The 21,007-nt window shown below is 41.1% G+C and overlaps 1 protein-coding gene across 2 annotated transcripts in view; it reads left to right on the forward strand.

Moving 5' to 3' along the window:
- LOC115135362 (adenosine kinase-like) overlaps positions 1-20,554 on the forward strand; it is a 38,948-nt gene extending 18,394 nt beyond the window's left edge. For both annotated transcript variants that reach the window (XM_029669983.2, XM_029669984.2), the window contains exons 3-11: positions 9,241-9,294; positions 12,459-12,537; positions 12,670-12,842; positions 14,904-15,012; positions 17,009-17,179; positions 17,912-17,947; positions 18,033-18,147; positions 19,803-19,892; positions 20,009-20,554. In XM_029669983.2, coding sequence (XP_029525843.1) covers positions 9,241-9,294; positions 12,459-12,537; positions 12,670-12,842; positions 14,904-15,012; positions 17,009-17,179; positions 17,912-17,947; positions 18,033-18,147; positions 19,803-19,892; positions 20,009-20,133 — 952 coding nt within the window. In that variant the 3' untranslated portion in view covers positions 20,134-20,554. The remainder of the gene's footprint in view (positions 1-9,240; positions 9,295-12,458; positions 12,538-12,669; positions 12,843-14,903; positions 15,013-17,008; positions 17,180-17,911; positions 17,948-18,032; positions 18,148-19,802; positions 19,893-20,008) is intronic.
- The last annotated feature ends 453 nt before the right edge of the window (positions 20,555-21,007 follow it).

Raw genomic sequence — 21,007 nt, forward strand, 5'->3', positions numbered from 1 at the left:
GGTCTAAGGCACTCTATCTCAGTGCAAGAGGTGTCACATCAGTCCCTGGTTCGAATCCAGTCAGTATCACATCCGGCTGTGATTGGGAGTCCCATAGGGCGGCGCACAATTGGCCCAGCGTCGTCTAGGTTTGGCCGGGGTTGGCCGTCATTGTAAATTAAAAATGTGTTATTAACTGACTAGTTAAATAAAATAAAAATACAATTGAAAAAAACTAACTCAGCCACTCTGGAACATTCACTGTCTTCTTGGTAAGCAACTCCAGTGGTCTTGTTTTTTAGGTTATTGTCCTGCTGAATGGTGAATTCATCTCCCAGTGTCTGGTAGAAAGCAGACTGAACCAGGTTTTCCACTAGGATCTTTCCTGTGCTTAGCTCTATTCCGTTTCTTTTTTTATTCTACAAAACCTCTGCAGCCCTTAACGATTACAAGCATACCTATAACATGATGCAGCCACCACTATCTTTGAAAATATGGAGAGTGGTACTCAGTAATGTGTTTGGGGCAAATGCAATACAACTCCTAGTCTATAGGACAAAAAGTGGGGGGGAAAGCCACATTTTGTTGCAGTATTACTTTAGTGACTTTTTGCACCAGGATGAATGTTTTGTAGTATTTTTATTCTGTGCAGGCCTCCTTCTTTTCACCCTGTCAATTAGGTTATTGTGGAGTAACTACAATGTTGTTGATTCATCCTCAGTGTTCTCCTATCACAGCCATTAAACTCTGTAACAGTTTAACGTCACCATTGGCCTCATGGCAGTTTCCTTCCTCTCTGGCAACTGAGTTAGGAAGGACACCTGTATCTTTGTAGTGACTGGGTGTAATGATACACTATCCAAAGTGTAATTAATAACTTCACCATGCTCAAAGGGATATTCAATGTCTGCTTTTTCTATTTTTACCATCTACGAATAGGTTCCCTTATTTGTGAGGAATTGGAAAACCTCCCTGTTCTTTGTGTTTGAATCTGTGTTTGAAATTCACTGCTCAACTGAAGGACCTTAAATTGATCTGTATGTGTGGGTTACAGTGATGAGGCAGTCATAACAAAAAAAATGTTAAACACTTATTGCACACAGTGAGTCCATGCAACTTATGTGACTCCTGAACATATTTAGGCTTGCATAACAAAGGGGTTGAATACTTATTCACATTTCAGCTTTTCATTTTTTATTAAGTTGTAGAGAAACAATTAAGTTGTAGAGAAATATCATTCCACTTCCAGTGACAAAACATTTTATTTAATCAATTTTAAGTTCAGGCTGTAACGCAACAAAATGTGGAAAAAAGTCAAGGGGTGTGAGTACCTTCTCAAAAGCACTGTATAACACACTTTTCAATGTAAATTTGGTCGGATCAACCAAAAAGTTGTTTATTGCAGCTTTTAACCATTGTATGTCAAAATAAATAATTTAGATCCAATAATAAAAACAAATAAACAGTTCTACAACTGAACATCAATAATCAAGAAAGTGCCTGCCCTGCAACAAAATGCTGAGTGATACAGCGTATTTAAGCAATAAGGCCCGAGGGGGTTGCGGTAAATGGTCAATATACCACGGCTAAGGGCTGTTCTTAAGCACAACGCAACGCAGAGTGCCTGGATACAACACTTAGCCGTGGTAAGCTGTTTAGCTGTTCATGAATAAACGTTTTTGGAAGGGATCCATGCTAAAGGAGCTCCTTAAACCTGACTTTGATCTCAGATGGATTAGACCCTTTCTTCTTAAAGGTTTCTGCCCCTATCATCGCAACGCCTATCTCCAACCTTTTTAACCTTTCTCTCCTTTGGGGAGGGTCCCTTTATTTAAAGGGGGAGATCAAGCTGATCCTAACTGTTATAGGCCTATTTCTGTTTTGCCCTGTTTATCAAAAGTGTTGGAAAAACTTGTCAATAATCAACTGACTGACTTTCTTGATGTCTATAGTATTCTCTTGGGTATGCAATCTGGTTTCCGCTCGGGTTGTGGATGTGTCACTGCAACCTTAAAGGTCCTCAATGATGTCACCATTGCCCTCGATTCTAAACAATATTGTGCTGTTATTTTTATTGACTTGGCCAAAGCTTTTGATACGGTTGACCATTCCATTCTTGTGGGCTAGCTAAGGAGTATTGGTATCTCTGAGGGGTCTTTGGCCTGGTTTATTAACTACCTCAGAGTGCAGTATATCAAGTCAGAAAATCTGCTGTCTCAGCCACTACCTGTCACCGAGGGAGTACCCCAAGGCTCGATCCTAGGCCCCACGCTCTTCTTAATTTACATCAACAACATGCTCAGGCAGTAGGAAGCTCTCTCATCCATTTATATGCAGATGATACAGTCTTCTACTCCGCTGGACCCTCCACGGATTTTGTGTTAAATGCTCTACAACAAAGCCAACATGCTTTCTCTGGTAGTCACCTCATACAAGTACTTGGGAGTAATGCTAGATGGTGCACTGTCCTTCTCTTAGCACATTGCCTTTTGGTAGGCCATCATTGTAAATAAGAATTTGTTCTTAACTGACTCGCCTAGTTAAATAAATAAAAAATGCTCAATCACGCACAATCATACGGCCTCCCGAGTGGGGCAGTGGTCTAAGGCAATGTATCGCAGTGCTAGTTGTGCCACTAGAGATTCTGGGTTCGAGTCCAGGCTCTGTAGCAGCCGGCCGCGATCGGGAGACCAATGGGGTGGCGCACAATTTCCCCAGCGTCGTCCTGGTTAGGGGAGGGTTTGGCCGGCAGGGATGTCCCATCGCTACTCCTGTGGCGGGCAGGGTGCAGTGCGCGCTGACACGGTCGCCGGGTGCACAGTGTTTCCTACGACACATTGGTGCGGCTGGCTTCCGGGTTAAGCAAGCATTGTGTCAAGAAGCAACTGTGGCTTGGTTGGGTTGTGTTTCGGAGGACACACTGCTCTCGACCTTTGCCTTTCCTGAGTCTGTACGGGAGTTACAGCGATGAGACAAGACTGTAACTACCAATTGGATAACTGGGATAAATTGGAGAGAAAAAGGGGTGAGACACAATTTCATTTGGCCTTTTAAGGGAAGGGCTGTTATGTTAACATGGTAATTTGGGCACTCCCTGGTCTGTGATTTTGTTTTAAATCTCAGACTGCAATGTCTTCCTAGCAGCAGACCGTTGCATCAAACTCAAACTAACATCGAAAAACAACCTAGCATGTGAACAAAATTATTTAACTGACCAAGAAACACATCAACATTTCGTCATTTCGACCTGCTTCTTTCTAAACTTGGGCTTTGGATTATTTAAAAAAAAATATATTGTTCCCAAACGCTCTGTGTGACCACCTGCCAACATTCATACAAAATCTACCCTCATTTGGCTGGTGTTAATTTCCAACCATGGTGACAATATTACCAAATTGAGAATGAAGAGACCAGCGCAGCATGCATTGACTAAGAAGGGAACATAGTTTACCAAATAGCACTTCTTTCATATCCTCCTACAGAAGTCGACGCAGGACAGACGTTTTGATTGCTATACCCTATCGGAAAGAGAAGATTCCAAGGTTTCTAATTAACCTATTTTTGCCAAACAGCTCTACAAATTTTGCTGATGGTCTCTCTGTTTCATAACTTTTTCCTAGAATAACCATGGCTCCATGCCCATGTGAGTACAGGTGACAATCAGCAACAGCTATTTGGGATTATATTCCATTATATATTTACTGTAAAGTATGTGTTGACTGTGGTAGGGCATGGCGCAGCCATAGATTTGCATGGCTCAGCCATGCACAGATAAATACAATTATGTAATCACTAATTGTGAATGAAGAACAGGGTGGGCCATTCTATTGTATTAATATTTTCTAATTATACTCTCAAAACAGTCCACCAAATCCAAGCAGTCTTATTAGTTTACTCTAGGTCTATTTGGAGTAGGTTACACAGTGAGCGCGTGCGTAATTTACAATGAGAAGAGCAAGACGAATGGATGAACATGCTGCATTAGCGTTACTACAAGATTTGAATGAGAACGACTTGGATAGCGGGGAAGAAATGGATCACGACATCTCTGATTATCCTTCTGATTAGTGCTGAACAGCTTTCCATATCTGGGAAAGACTCATATCGGGCAGCAGGTGAGCGAGTGTTGGATAATGTGGTGGTGATGCTTGTGGAACCTTATATTGGCAAGGGGCAAAATGTCACCATGGACAATTTCTTCACTGTCATTGGCAAACAAGCCTGGTCGGCACCATGAACAAAGGAGATGGGAGCTCCCTCCCTTAGTGCAAAAACAAGGCAACTGCACAGTAGCAGTTTCCCACAACCTAGTTAAATTAAGGTTAAATAAATAAATATTCAAACAGTGCTTCGGAATTGCAAGCCAACACTCACACATACCAAGGCAAGAAATAACATTTGAGTCTTGAGCACCATGCATCCGACAGTCGACAGTTGCCATTGATCGGGACACAACGAGAAAACCGGAGACTTGCACACCGCAACGAACAAAGGTATGCCACTATTACGTAATACACATCGCCATATATAGATAAACATATGCAATGCATTATGCTCTTCTGTATCACACTTGTTGTTTTTCCTATGAGAAAATTATCCTCACCTTTTTTATTCTATTCCATAGGTCGGTGTGGATGTTTTGAATTAGATGGCACTGCTGTACTCGGTGAAAGGTGGAACTCGCCGCTGGCTTGTTGCTGTGTTCTACAACCTGCTTGACTTGGCTGCTAACAACGCACACGTGGTGTTCAAGCAGTAATTTAACAAAACCATGAGCAGGAGAGACTTTATCTGGCACACGGGCTACGTGAGAGATATATGAGGGCCAAGGCAGCAGCAAAGATTCCACGCGAGCCATTGCGCAAGCAAAATTGCATTCAGCTCCCGGGGAAGAGAAACTGCCAGGTGGGCAGATGCACTCGGAACAGAACCCGCGACACCCGTTTCAGCTGAAAGTGACTTGTTTGTGGGAAGTGTTGCAAGTGAAAGTGACAAAGATTTGTGTCGATTGTTAGGACAAGGGATTGTTATCCCTAAATGAGATCCAACTGTTGGGTGAAGACGCACACCATACTGTAAGCACGAGCGAAGCAGAAAATGTGTCCAATATCTTGCTGCGTCTTGGTTTGGGTATTTTTATTTGTTTTGTCGTTATAAAAATGAGCTTTTACTGTGTTCTAACGTATATTTTTGATTCATAGTTGTAACAAAGGCACTCTACAAATAAAATGTATTTGACACTTGAAATTCTGTTTATTTTTTTATATATATATTTTTTTACATATAGCCAGCCTACAGTAACATAAGGAAAAGTTATGTTCTTTTGAATATAAATGTTTCCGGATTGTAATGTTACCTAAGACCTTTAGAAACCCATCCAAATGATTATTTTTCCAATCGCATATATTTAATATATTTATTAGACTGTTAGAATGTTGACATCCAAAAGACGTGTCATTGGTTGCTATTGGTACTCGTCTAGGCCCTGCTATTCATACAGTCGTGTCATGGCTCTTTTGAGAATAAAATGCTTAAAGTTATTGTATTTTATGATATTATCTCAAAGTACTCCTATAGTGTAAAATACACATATTTAGGGAAAGTCTGGGACAGGTAGGTTAAAGGTTTTTATTGAAATTAAGTTATTGAAATTACTAAATTGAAAATGGTCAGATTGACCATCTTGGCCGTTTCTACTATCTTTTGGTATTTTTTTCATTAGCCCATTGTTGATAAAGTCCCAAAATGTTTTGAATGTCAGCAGTCAAGTTTTCAAGATATAGGATTTTAATTTTCACTGCGTTTTGCATCATGGCGATACAATTTTCACTATGATGTGGCAAGTGAAACTTTGCTTCTTGAAAATTGTATATCTTTAAAACTTGACTGCTGACATGCTAAACATACTGCAAGATAGTTTGAGTGGATTGTTAGTCTACTTGAAATGAATGTAGCCCAGTAATAACCAGGCAATTGATTTAAACAATATTTATTATTCAACAGCTTATACTTTGTCAGTACAACTTTTTATATAACCATCCCGAATTAAGCATAAAGGCTAACTATGATGCTATAATTCTACATGGCTTGACCTAGCAATTTGAAAATAGGTTTGAAATACAGCTCTCCCTTTGATTTTTTCAACAAACATAATTGTTCATGGATAGCCTCCCATAATTCAAACAATGAAAATACCAAGACATGCCTATTTTCTTTACTTCCGCCACCTATAAAAACAGAGGAATTCACCTCATCTCAATGTTTTGAGATGCTAACATGAATTGACTAGGTAAATAACCTCTTCCAAAGAAGTCACACATTTCTATCTTACAATTATTTGGCTACAACACACTCTAGATTGGGAGGAATATGCTAAGTACTGTGACAACCAGCCCCGGTCTCCCCTATTCACAGCAATCGGCGGTTATTGCGTTTCCTCCCGCATGTTGTTGCTGTCTTTTATATTAATTCCCAACCTTTTGGACAGACACCACACCCATACGCACCTGAGTGGCTGGAAGCGGCAACTGTCAGCCACTGAGCAGGTTAGGGTAACAGATGATCCATCCTCAAGGCCACAAACTGCAGTAGGTGGCCCCTTCTCTGAAATATATTTTCTTAGTTTAACAAAAAAACAGTAAGCCTACATGTTACACAAACCTTTTTGGGGGGGCAGTTTTGGAAATGCTATATTGTAAAACTGAATAAACAGAAACTGACTTGAACTGGAAGATTGGAACAAGAACCCTTTTGGCTCACAAAAGCTACATGCTCCGCCTCAGTTGCTAGCTACCACTTACCCAGTCTACCCTGACTGAGACCATGCCCCAGTGCTCCACAGTGTGCGTGGAAGGAAGTGTCCTGTACTGACACGTAGGGCTGACCGTCCGATCATTCCAAAAGGCCAGGGCCAAACTATTTCACTGGCCTCATTTCTCTCCCTCTCCTCCCTCACCCCTGTCCTATCAGTGGTGTCTTGGCTGGCATGGGCTCAGAGATATCACGTGTACACTACCGGTCAAAAATTTAGAACACCTACTCATTCAAGGGTTTGTCTTTATTTTGTACTATTTTCTACATTGTAAAATAATAGCGAAGACATCAAAACTATGAAATAACACTAATGGAATCATGTAGTAATATTTTAGATTCTTCAAAGTAGCCATCCTTTGACTTGATGACAGCTTTGCACACGCTTGGCATTCTCTCAACCAGCTTCATGAGGGGGGTGTATACAGAAGATAGCCCTATTTGGCAAAAGACCAAGTTCATATTATGGCAAAATAAGCTCGAATAAGCAAAGAGAAACGACAGTCCATCATTACTTTAAGACATGAAGGTCAGTCAATACGGAACATTTCAAGGACTTTGAAGGTTTCTTCAAGTGCAGTCACAAAATCCATCAAGTGCTATGATGAAACTGGCTCTCACGAGGACTGCCACAGGAATGGAAGACCCAGAGTTACCTCTGATGCAGAGGATATGTTCATTCAAGTTACCAGCCTCAGAAATTGCAGCCCAAATAAATGCTTCAGAGTTCAAATAACAGACATCTCAACATCAACTGTTCAGAGGAGACTGACCTTCAGGCCTTCATGGTCGAATATCTGCAAAGAAACCACTACTAAAGGACACCAATAAGAAGAAGAGACTTGCTTGGGCCAAGAAACACAAGCAATGGACATTAGACCGGTGGAAATCTGTCCTTTGGTCTGGAGTCCAAATTGGAGATTTTTGGTTCTAAACGCTGTATCTTTGTGAGACGTGGTGTGGGTGAACGGATGATCTCTGCATGTGTATTTCCCACAGTGAAGCATGGAGGAGGAGTTGTTATGGTGTGGGGTGTTTTGCTGGTGACACTGTCTGCAATTTATTTAGAATTCAAGGCACACTTAACCAGCATTGCTACCAAAGCATTCTGCAGCGATATCCCATCTGGTTTGGGCTTAGTGAGACTGTCATTTGTCTTTCAACAGGACAATGACCCAACACACCTCTAGGCTGTGTAAGGGCTATTTGACCAAGAAGAAGAGGGATGGAGTGCTGCATGAGATGACCTTGCCTCCACAATCCCCCGACCTCAACCCAATTGAGATGGTTTGGGATGAGTCGGACCGCAGAGTGAAGGAAAAGCAGCCAACAGGTGTTCAGCATATGTGGGAACTCCTTCAAGACTGTTGGAAAAGTATTCCAGGCGAAGCTGGTTGAGAGAATGCCAGGAGTGTGCAAAGCTGTCATCAAGGCAAAGGGTGGCTACTTTGAAGAAACTAAAATATAAAATATATCTTTGATTTGTTTAACATTTGTTTGGTTACTACATGATTCCCTATGTGTTATTTCATAGTTTTGTTGTCTTCACTATTATTCTACAGTGTAGAAAATAGTAAAACATTAAGAAAAACCGTTGAATGAGTAGGTGTTCTAAAACGTTTTACCGGTAGTGTATGTGTGAGATATAGCTAGCAGGCTGGCACGGAGACGGCCATAGTAAGGGACCAGATTGCGTGTGTGTGTCACTCCTCTGGCCTGTACCATCATGTCACAGTGCTATGAAGTTGTATGTCACCAAATGAAGAGAAAAGGGGAGAGATGATGAGTTCAGAGTGGAGGAAATGTATCTGGACTGAATCATTGGGGTTATTGGCCTGCTACACTAGACCTGTAACTCTTTCTGAGCGTGAGACGCTCCTCGATGCACTGGTGTAGCTCCTATGTTGGGGTAGTAGCTGTATGTAGTGAGAGCATGTTAAGGGTTAGATGGGGTTTGGATAAAGTTTATATAGGTTTAATTAGTGTTTAGTAGTTGTATGTAGTGGGAGCGGATCAAAGGGCTCTGCTAGATTACAGCCCCGAGACCAGTCTGTCTCAGACCACTTACGTAAACAATGGATTAGAACTAGAATGTGACCAAACCTCGAACATTCTTTGGTTTTATGGAACAATCATTTTAGTCTAGACTCACATTCAACACACACACACACACACACAAAGCTGATAAATACAGAGAGAGCTGTGGTGTAAAGTAATCAACTAGATCCTGATTAAAGTGGAGTGGGTTTTAATCACCTTGTTGTGTGCGTATGTATATAATCAGAGGGGATTTCTGTGTGTCGTAGAAAATGACATTTAAAGGGCACAGACTCAGACTTTGTTCCCTGAAGCTCTCCTGTTTTTTCATCCTCAATGACTGAAAGATTACTCATCTCTTTCTTTCGTTCCCTCTCCCCCTTCCTGCCCCTTCTCTCTCATTCTCTCTCTCAGGTACGGTCTGAAGCCCAACGACCAGATCCTGGCCGAGGACAAGCATAAAGCATTGTGAGTACCTCCTACCACTCACATTAATTCAATCAATCATTCAACATCGTCCGAGATTCATCTAAAGTCTTAGTTGCCTCACATTTGCCTTATTTCTTTGTTGCATGAAGAAGTGTTTTTCCATTTTAAACTCCTGAATGTCTGTGGTCACTGTTCAGGCACACATATAGGGTCCGTAAGTTCACACACTGAGCTGTTCTCTTTCCTGGAGTGGGCTGGACAGAACAGGCACGTTCTAGAATTCACCAGGACGAGTCTAGCCAATGATGGGGCAGGAGGTTCAGAACTAGCCAATAGAAGGGCAAGAGGCCTAACCTCCCCCACCTGGCCGGGCCAAAGCAGTTTGAGGAAGAAAGTCTACATTTAATCACATAGAGATAAGAAGACAGCTGCGGTGAAGGAAAGGACCGTGGAAGTTTTCCCCGTGGTTCAGTAGGGTAAAACCAACGTTGCCTTCGGATCAGATCTGTATATCATATGAATGTTGTACCATAAAACATTGAGCACTTCTTTTGGCATTGGGAGATTAATTTGGCATGTAGCTAGCTAGATAAGCATTTAGCTTGCTTCATCAGATATTAGGCTTTTGGAAAGAGCTTGACATCAGCAAGTTCTCGTCCTGGTTGTCAGTCGGACTACTGTCATCACCATTATAGATGGCAAGCAAATCAATCAATATTTGGATATAGCCATCTAGTTTATTTCCTGAAGGTTAGCTTGTTAACTACCCTACCGGTCAAAAGTTTTAGAACACCTACTGGTTCAAGGGTTATTCTTTATTTTTTTACTATTTTCTACATTGTAGAATAATAGTGAAAACATCAAAACTATGAAATAACACATATGGAATCATGTAGTAACCAAAAAAGTGTTAAACAAACATTAAGAAGGAAAGAAATTCCACAAATGAACTTTTAAATAGGCACACATGTTAATTGAAATGCATTCCAGGTGACTACCTAAGGACCTCATGAAGCTGGTTGAGAGAATGTCAAGAGTGTGCAAAGCAGTCATTAGTTCTACTTACCACTATGTGTAGCCAAATGTACAAAGTTTATACCGGTACATTGCAAAGTAAACATTATCAGCCAACAGTACATCGGCAAATGCGCCCTTCTGCTGCTTGACAGGCAGAGCCCACAAAGGATGGGAAATTAAGCTAAACCACTCATACTTGTCAGGTATAGTTAACTTTTATTTTATACCACTCAAACATCAAATTAATGGTGGCTGATATCGTGAGGCTTCCCTCGCGTGTCTGAATTTACACGATCAATTGATGTTTACTGATCATGAAAAGCATGCAGTTACTTGCTGTATAACTCTGATGATAGAGCTAAATGTGAGCAATTGTTTTGCATCCAAGTAATTGGAAACGTGTAGTTCTGGCTATGCTCTTCAATAGGTGATGATATTCCAACTAAATATTTAACATTTATTTAACAATCCCTTGAAAACGACACACAGTTGTCAATAGTTTTAGTGGAGCTGGGAGGCTCCTTGCCCTCCAGCAAGCAAATTATTAATAAGGACCTAATAAGCATCTCAGAGAAGGAGTGCTGATTTGGCTGATCAGTTTTGCCAATTAGATCACAATTAATATGATTACATGGACACTGGGAACCTGATTCTAGATCAGCACTCTTAGGGGGCTTTTCACGTCAAATTGTTTTGGAGCGTTTCTTTTACAACTCTAGTGCGTTTCCCCCCTAATTCGGTTTGTTTGGACTGGTGTGAACACTATTGTACTCGAGAGCGCACTAAATAATGCACTGTGGTTCACTGCAGGTGAGAACTTATGATTGGTTGCAAAATGCATGCACTATCATAACTTGACATGCCTGAAACATTCTGAGTAGAAGCTCATCCGATTAGGGGCGATGTGGGCTATAAGGGTTAGGGTTGGAATGGCTATTGCTCAGTTTCCTCCCGCATGTTGTTGGAAGACCAAAGCGAAAGTACTATGAAGATTGGGACATGCAAGTGATGCTCACAGATGGATTTAACGTGAGCATTTTTTCCAATAAACAAATGACTTGCATGGACACGTGGTTTTTGTTTAGGACTTTTTTTAGTTTGACATTTGGCAATGTGAAACCAACCGGACCAAAAAAAAGGAATACAATGTAACAAAAAATCTGACTCTGATTCAAACTATAACTCTAAACTATGTGGGAAAGCCCTTACTCTGAGACATTTGATTCATTCTGCCCCAGAAAATCTGTACATAATTAGTATATCTGGAGCATGTCCAGACAGAGGGAGCAACAGTCTCAGCTGTGCAGAGTTTTGTTGTAGCCTTGGGAGTTTCCCTCCACTCTAATCCAGGCATTCTTATTGGTCGAGGAGAAACGTCTCACTGCAGGAGGCTTATTGAGACTAAGAAGTGTAACATTCATGACGTTGCAGATATAAATTAGTTGATTTATTCTACTCTTCAGACAATCATGTATGTTCTACACAATACATTTCTATCTGAACGTTTTGTAACTTTGTGTCATTCTGAACGGACCCCAGGTTTAGGTGTTTGAGCTGTGTCCTAGGTGTGTTGGCCCCCTTCCCCCCCAGCCTTAGTCCATTCCTGTCCAGATGTTTGAGTTGTGACCAATACTGACATCAGCTGTTCTGTTAGCACACAACCACCCTGCTCTAGTTGAGTCAGCAGACAGACTGGGCAGTAAACAAACCACTAAGGTTGGGAAATAGCTGTGCTGGAGGGGGAAGGCCTCTGATTCACTCCTGTGCGTCTCTTTCAGCCAATGGCGCAAACAGTCTCGCAAAATCTCATCCTCACCTCCTTAGCTCTGTTCTGCTGGGCCAGCCCTATTTTAGTCCGTTTTACATGCATCCCCCCATTAATACACACGTGGACCCGCATATGTACGCACGCAAACACCTCCCTCTCTCCCCCTCTACCATCCCCTCTCCATCTCTCACACTCTCTCTGTCCGTCTGTGTGTGTTATCAGTAGGTGATAAGGCTCCTATATATAGAGAACAGAACATGTTACTTGGAGCTACTGGGGCCATAATGGTCTTTAGCTCTGTCTGAGAAGAAAAAATATTATGTTTCTCATACCATATGTACTGAATCCTGGTAAAGCTTGAAACCATACAACAAACTTCCCTGTTGCCTTAAACATTGTACGTGCATGTGTGTTGTAGGTTTGAAGAGATTGTCAAAAAGTTTAAAGTAGAGTACCATGCCGGAGGAGCTACACAGAACTCTATAAAAATCGCCCAGGTATGAGACGTACACACACACTTAGTCATTACACTATCCCACTGTGCCTTTTTCAAAATGTGTAAAGGTTGCCCAGGTATGTTTCATTCAGACACACACCACACGCGCTAACCTACTTAAACACACACACAGTGGATGATCCAGGATCCCCACAAGGTGTGTACGTTCTTCGGCTGTATCGGAGAGGATAAGTTTGGGGAGATTCTGAAGCAGAAGGCAGACGAGGCCCACGTGGACGCCTACTACTATGAGCAGACAGAGGAGCCTACAGGGACCTGCGCCGCATGCATCACCGGAGACAACAGGTAAACACGTCACTCTCTCACTCTCATAATACACACACTCCAAGGACAACAGGTCAAGGCTCCACTCCATCTACAGTGGCAAGAAAGTATGGGAACCCTTTGGAATTACCTGGATTTCTGCATAAATTGGTCATAACATAATCACAACAATAAATAAACACAGTGTGCTTACACTAATAACACACTGATCATTGTATTTGTATTGTATATATTGAATTCATCATTTGAACATTCACAGTGTAGGTTGGGAAAAGTATGTGAACCCCTAGGCTAATGACTTCTCCAAAAGCTAATTGGAGTCTGGAGTCGGCTAACCTGGAGTCCCAATCAATGAGACAAGATTGGAGATGTTGGTTAGAGTTGCCCTGCCCTGTAAAAAACACTCACAAAATTTGAGTTTGCTATTCACAAGAAGCAATGCCTGATGTGAACCATGCCTCGTGCAAAGATCTCAGAAGACCTCAGATTAAGAATTGTTGACTTGCATAAAGCTGGAAAGGGTTATCAAAGTATCTCTAAAAGCCTTGATGTTCATCAGTCCACAGGAAGACAAATTGTCTCCAAATGGAGAAATTTCAGTACTGTTGCAACTCTCCCTAGGAGTTGCCGTCCTGCAAAGATGACTGCAAGAGCACAGTGCAGAATGCTCAATGAGGTTAAGAAGAATCCTAAAGTGTCAGCTAAGACTTACAGAAATCTCTGGAACATGCTAGCATCTCTGTTGACGAGTCTACAATATGTTAAGGACTAAACAAGAATGGTGTTCATGGGAGGACACCACAGAAGAAGCCACTCCTGTCTGAAGTTCGCAAAAGAGCACCTGGATGTTCTACAGCGTTTCTGGCGAAATATTCTGTGGACAGATTAAACTAAAGTTGAGTTGTTTGGAAGGAACACACAACACTATTTGTGGAGGAAAAAAAGGCACAGCACACCAACATCAAAACCTCATCCCAAATGTAAAGTATGGTGGTGGAAGCATCATGGTTTGGGGCTGCTTTGCTGCCTCGGGGCCTGGACAGCTTGCTATCATCAACGGTTTATCAAGACATTTTGCAGGAGAATGTAAGGCTATCATCTGTCCGGCAATTGAAGCGCAACAGAAGTTTGTTGATGCAACAGGACAACGACCCAAAACGCAGAAGTAAATCAACAACAGAATGGCTTCAACAGAAGAAAATACGCATTCTGGAGTGGCCCAGTCAGAGTCCTGAACTCAACCCGATTTAAAATGCTGTGGCATGACCTCGAGCGGTTCACACCAGACATCCTAAGAATATTGATGAACAGAAACAGTTTTGTAAAGATGAATGGTCCAAAATGCCTCCTGTGTAACGGTTTTCTTTAGGTGAAGTGAGGCGGACCAAAATGCAGCGTGGTTGTTATTCATTGTACTTTAATAAAGAAACTGTACACGAATAAACTAACAAAACAACAAACGTGCAAAAACCTAAAACAGTCCTATCTGGTGCAAAACACAGGAACAATCACCCACAAACACACAGTGAAACCCAGGCTACCTAAATATGGTTCCCAATCAGAGACAATGACTAACACCTGCCTCTGATTGAGAACCATATCAGGCCAGACATAGAAATAGACTAACAAGACATCCAACATAGAATGCCCACTCAGATCACACCCTGACCAACCAAAACATACAAACATACAAAGCAAACTATGGTCAGGGTGTGACATCCTGACTGTTGTGCAAGTCTGATCCGCAACTACAGAATATGTTTGGTTGAGGTTATTGCTTTCAAAGGAGGGTCAACCAGTTATTAAATCCAAGGGTTCACATACTTTTTCCACTCTACACTATGAATGTATTCAATAAAGACATGAAAACGTATAATTGTTTGTGTGTTATTAGTTTAAGCAGACTGTGTTTGTCTATTGTTGTGACTTAGATGAAGATCAGATCAAATTTCATGACCAATTTGTGCAGAAATCCAGGTAATTCCAAAGGGTTCACATACTTTGTCTTACCACTGTAACTCCACTGTGTCCCTCTCATCAACTCCACTCGTTCTTCTCTTCCTTCCCCCCTTCCTCTCTCAGGTCCCTGGTAGCTAACCTAGCGGCAGCTAACTGTTATAAGAAGGACAAACATCTGGACTTGAAGGAGAACTGGAAACTGGTGGAAAAAGCCAAAGTTTACTATATCGCTGTATGTAACAAAGACCACACACAGGCTGAGTAGCATTGGTTTTAACATACTGTGTAGCATGGATTATAACAGGCTGTGAATAATTGATTATAACAGGCTTAGTAGCATGGAATAATAACATACTGTGTAGCATGGATTATAACAGGCTGTGTAGCATTGGTTATAACATACTGTGTAGCATGGATTATAACAGGCTGTGTAGCATTGATTAATACAGGCTTAGTAGCATTAATTATAACAGGCTGTGTAGCATTGATTTTAACAGGCTTAGTTACATGGAATAATAACATACTGTGTAGCATTGATTATAACAGGCTGTGTAGCATTGATTATTACAGGCTTAGTAGCATTGATTATAACAGGTTTAGTAGCATGGAATAATAACATACTGTGTAGCATTGATTATAACAGGCTGTGAATAATTGAATATAACAGGCTTAGTAGCATGGAATAATAACATACTGTGTAGCATGGATTATAACAGGCTGTGAATAATTGAATATAACAGGCTTAGTAGCATGGAATAATAACACACTGTGTAGCATGGATTATAACAGGCTGTGTAGCATTGATTATAACAGGCTTAGTAGCATTGATTATAACAGGCTTAGTAGCATGGAATAATAACATACTGTGTAGCATTGATTATAACAGGCTGTGAATAATTGAATATAACAGGCTTAGTAGCATGGAATAATAACACACTGTGTAGCATGGATTATAACAGGCTGTGAATAATTGAATATAACAGGCTTAGTAGCATGGAATAATAACACACTGTGTAGCATGGATTATAACAGGCTGTGAATAATTGAATATAACAGGCTTAGTAGCATGGAATAATAACACACTGTGTAGCATGGATTATAACAGGCTGTGAATAATTGAATATAACAGGCTTAGTAGCATGGAATAATAACACACTGTGTAGCATGGATTATAACAGGCTGTGAATAATTGAATATAACAGGCTTAGTAGCATGGAATAATAACATACTGTGTAGCATGGATTATAACAGGCTGTGAATAATTGAATATAACAGGCTTAGTAGCATGGAATAATAACACACTGTGTAGCATGGATTATAACAGGCTGTGAATAATTGAATATAACAGGCTTAGTAGCATGGAATAATAACACACTGTGTAGCATTGATTATAACCGGCTTAGTAGCAAGGAATAATAACATACTGTGTAGCATTGATTATAACAGGCTGTGTAGCATTAATTATAACAGGCTTAGTAGAATTGCTTATAACATACTGTGGAGCATTGGTTATAACATACTGTGGAGCATTGGTTATAACAGGCTGTGAATAATTGAATATAACAGGCTTAGTAGCATGGAATAATAACACACTGTGTAGCATTGATTATAACAGGCTGTGAATAATTGAATATAACAGGCTTAGTAGCATGGAATAATAACACACTGTGTAGCATGGATTATAACAGGCTGTGTAGCATTGATTATAACAGGCTTAGTAGCATGGAATAATAACACACTGTGTAGCATTGATTATAACCGGCTTAGTAGCAAGGAATAATAACATACTGTGGCGCATTGATTATAACATACTGTGTAGCATTGATTATAACGGGCTCAGTAGCATTGGTTATAACATACTGTGGAGCATTGGTTATAACATACTGTGGAGCATTGGTTATAACATACTGTGGAGCATTGATTATAACAGGCTTAGTAGCATTGATTATAACAGGCTGTGTAGCATTGATTATAACATACTGTGGAGCATTGATTATAACATACTGTGGAGCATTGATTATAACATACTGTGGAGCATTGATTATAACATACCGTGGAGCATTGGTTATAACAATGTGGAGCATTGATTATAACATGCTGTGGAGCATTGATTATAACATGCTGTGTAGCATTGATTATAACATGCTGTGTAGCGTAATTACAGGCTCTGTGTAGCATTACAACTGGCTGTGTAGCAGTGATAACAGGCTTTATTATCTCCTCCGTAGGGTTTCTTCCTGACGGTGTCTCTGGAGTCCATACTGAAAGTGGCCAAACATGCTTCTGAGAACAACAAGCTGTTCACTCTGAACCTCTCCGCTCCCTTCATCTCTCAGTTCTTCAAAGATGCCCTCATGGAGGTCATGCCCTATGTGGACGTGCTGTTCGGCAACGAGACGGTACACACACACACCCTCATTCATTCATTTTTCCAGTATCTAGGTACTTCTGGAGAGAGAGAGAGAGAGACAGACAGACTGAATGGTAGAGGGACAGAGTGACGGAAAGAAAGAGACCAACGGGCAAATAGGCAGAGAAAGGGCGACAGACACAAGTAGACAGATGGGGAGCGAGAGGACGATGGAGAGAGAGACCGACAGGCAGACGAGATAGGACGACATGGAGAAATACACTGAATGTACAAAACATTAGGAACACCTTCCTTTTGCCCTCAGACTCAATTTGTCAGGGCATGGACTCTACAAGGTGTCGAAAGCGTTCCACAGGGATGCTGGCCCAAGTTGTCTCCAATGTTTCCCACAGTTGTGTGAAGTTGGCTGGATGTCCTTTGAGTGGTGGACCGTTCTTGGAACTGTTGAGCCTGACAAACCCAGGAGCGTTGCAGTTCATGACACCATACTCCTTTCGAAGGCACTTAAAATCTTTTGTCTTGCCCATTCACCCTCTGAATGGCACGCATAAAAATTCATGTCTCAAGGCTTAAAATTCCTTCTTTAACCTGTCTCCTCCCCTTTAGCTACACTGATATGAAGTGGGATTTAACAGGGGACGTCAGTAAGGGATCATAGACTGACCAGGTGAAAGTTATGTCATGAAAAGAGCAGGTGTTCCTAATATGTTTTGTACACTCCCGTGTAAATGGAAACAAATGGAATATTTCTGTTTTTCAGGAGGCGGCCACGTTTTCAAAAGAGCAAGGCTTTCAGGTGAGTGGACTGCGATTTGAAACACAAACACGCACACTCTTGTATATTAGTATAGCTTGTTTGTGACTATAGTGTGTGTTTGTAGACTGAGGACATCGAGGAGATTGCTAAGAAGGCAGAGGCTCTGCCCAAAGTCAACAAGAAGAGACCGAGAATCGTTGTCTTTACTCAGGGGAAGGACGGAACCATCATGACCAAAGGTAACTACACACACACGTTGACTGACACACACACTGTCACTCGCACACTGATTTGAGTGCAGAAACTAGCCTACCTTCAGCAACTCGTTGGAATTGGCCATTATGTATAAGGCTAAATTGAAATGTTTCTTACACAAGAAATATGAAACAATATGCATAACCATGGTAGCAATTGAACGGGAACAGTTTGGAGATAATGGGAAAATTATTCAACTAAAGGTGAGGACACAACAGTTCACCGGACGCAAGACTGAATCCAAACATTATACTGTTGATTTTATGTGCATTTTACATTTACCATGCTTTTCGCCACATTTGTTGATAATGAAATCTGAAAACACTGATTCAATAACATAAGACTATTCCTGAAAAATGTGTGGTAGGTGCAACATAAGACAACTAAAATTACAAGGGTTTGAGTGAGAGGACTAACTGGTGTCTGTCTCCAAGTGGCCACACACATCGACAACGTGTGTACAGTTTCTAAGCAATTTCAATGCACTTTTATGACTCAAAGAAGAGTCTTCAACTATAAGATGCTTTTTTGGAGCTCTCCTAGCTGTGCCTTTGAGGAACTAGAGCAAGCACACGTAGTGATTGTTTTGTTTGGAACACAATCCTGCATCCATGCCATCAAACAATTACTGTTGTTTACGTTATCCCAAAACGGGTCCATTATAAATCACAATCTGGGTCAGGTGGGCATCATTTGAAAGCGTGTTCTTTTGACTAGCTAAGTTACAAAATATGATCTTACAGTGTTAGGCTTTCACAAGGCAATTCAGAGAAACAGATCGTAATCTTGGTGCTCCTAGAAAGGAGTTATGAGTGCATTCAGGTGCATGTGCTGCAGTGAATTTTCTTCACAATAAACAAACATGGGCTCATTCTGTTCGGAACAACCTAGAGTATGACATCATATCATCATGTATCTGTACATCAAACATGGATCATAAACATTGACACTGTATATGACATGAGTTATTTTCGGCACAGGTATGGCTTGCTTGTATGACATCAAAGCATTATTTTATTTATAATCCTCTTATTCTCCACGTCTCATCGTTCAAAATACATTGAGTCATCGCAATTTACATCATTGCCTTCACTGACAACAAAATTAATTGTGTGCAATGCTTAAATTCAGAACGGCTGTCAGTCAACACCCATACAGATGTAGGATCTTAACTTGATCACTCTTTTGTTGCCGTGATTTTCCTGCACAGCAAGAAATGCATACTTGTATTGTATTTTAGGTTTAAAATGGCTTCTAAAGTTAGTAATTTCACTTTAAAATGTTCAACTTGATTTGCCCAAACATGAAAATGTATTAACCCCTACAAACAATGTTTGTTAATTATAATACACATAATATTTCACAGTTCCTATTTTCCTGCAGTAGCAAATGGCTCAAATTATGATCCTATATCTGTACAGCGCTGTGAAGCGTAGAGCCAGAGTTCTGACATGTATAGCATGATACTGTACAGCCACTACATTCCAATTAAAGTGTCTATTAGTGCCCTAATTTGCCATTTTCTACCCATATACCATGTGTGTGTGTGTTTTGCTTTGCCATTTTCAAACCGTTGTGTGTGTGTGTGTGTGTGTGTGTGTGTGTGTGTGTGTGTGTGTGTGTGTGTGTGTGTGTGAAGGAGGTGACAAGGTGGAGACGTTCCCAGTCCTGAAGATTGACCAGAAGGACATTGTGGACACAAATGGAGCCGGAGATGCCTTTGTAGGAGGTACGTGTCCCTGAGTGTGTGTTTGTCTATGTGCATGAACATTTTGGGTGGGATATTTGTCTGGTCCTTGGAGTTGGTCCTTGAGAAAGTTGAATAAGTGTGTGTGTGTTATGCAGGATTCCTGTCAGAGTTGGTCCAGGACAAGGAGTTGGAACAGTGTGTGAAAGCAGGACACTACGCTGCCAACGTCATCATCAGACGAGCAGGATGCACCTTCCCCGAAAAACCAGACTTCCACTGATGACCTGTAACCTTAATTGCTGACCTCTTACCCCTACCCCTAACCCATCCACCCTTACCTTCCAACTGAATGAAACCAGGTCCCCCCTGTCCTTTTTTTTCTTTCAAATCCATGCCTTCATCCAATCCATCCATATATCTGTCATTGCTTTCATCCCTTCTTCCCTTGTCTTTCTGCAACCAGACTTCTGTGCCTATTCTTCTTGTCCTACGCTAGAGGATGCTCTCGGGCCACACTGCCTGATACAGCAGTATCTGTTTATACTGATGTTCAACTGCCCTCCCTAAGAACTGCTGAAGTCTACTGCCCTCTGTAAACACAGTTAGACCTTAGGTACCAACGTAATACTGCCGATTCACAGTTAACTATCAGCCTCTCAATAAACTGTCATGTTTACACACACTGCAGGATGCTGCTGGAATCCGACTGCTGTCCAGTCTTCTCCTTGGAGAGCGAGCTAAAGCCAAGTTAGTGAGTCAGGATTAGGTAACAGGTTAGGGACATGGTTAATGGGTTAGTTACAGATGGGTGAACACTGCGCATAGAAATTAGATAGGCGGTGTCATTGTGGTTTAGATTTGATCATTGTTTTCATTGATTGATGTTTTATTGTGACTGGAGGCTTATTGAAGCGGAGAAGTGTTGTTGCAGGGTAGTGTTGCTGTAAAACCAAACGGATTCCTTAACCTTAAAGCGCACAGTAAAAGTGTAAAGTTCTCTGTACACTTTGTAAATGTGTAAAGGCCTCTGTGCACTTTGTAAACGTGTCAAAGCCTCTTGAGTCATTAGTGATTTTTATGGCTGTTTTACAAATTATTCATATTTAAATAATGCATTTTAAAGTGCGGGTGTAGCCTGTAGATATTGGCTAATA

Source organism: Oncorhynchus nerka, linkage group LG10, assembly GCF_034236695.1.
Source record: "Oncorhynchus nerka isolate Pitt River linkage group LG10, Oner_Uvic_2.0, whole genome shotgun sequence".
Taxonomy (NCBI): domain Eukaryota; kingdom Metazoa; phylum Chordata; class Actinopteri; order Salmoniformes; family Salmonidae; genus Oncorhynchus; species Oncorhynchus nerka.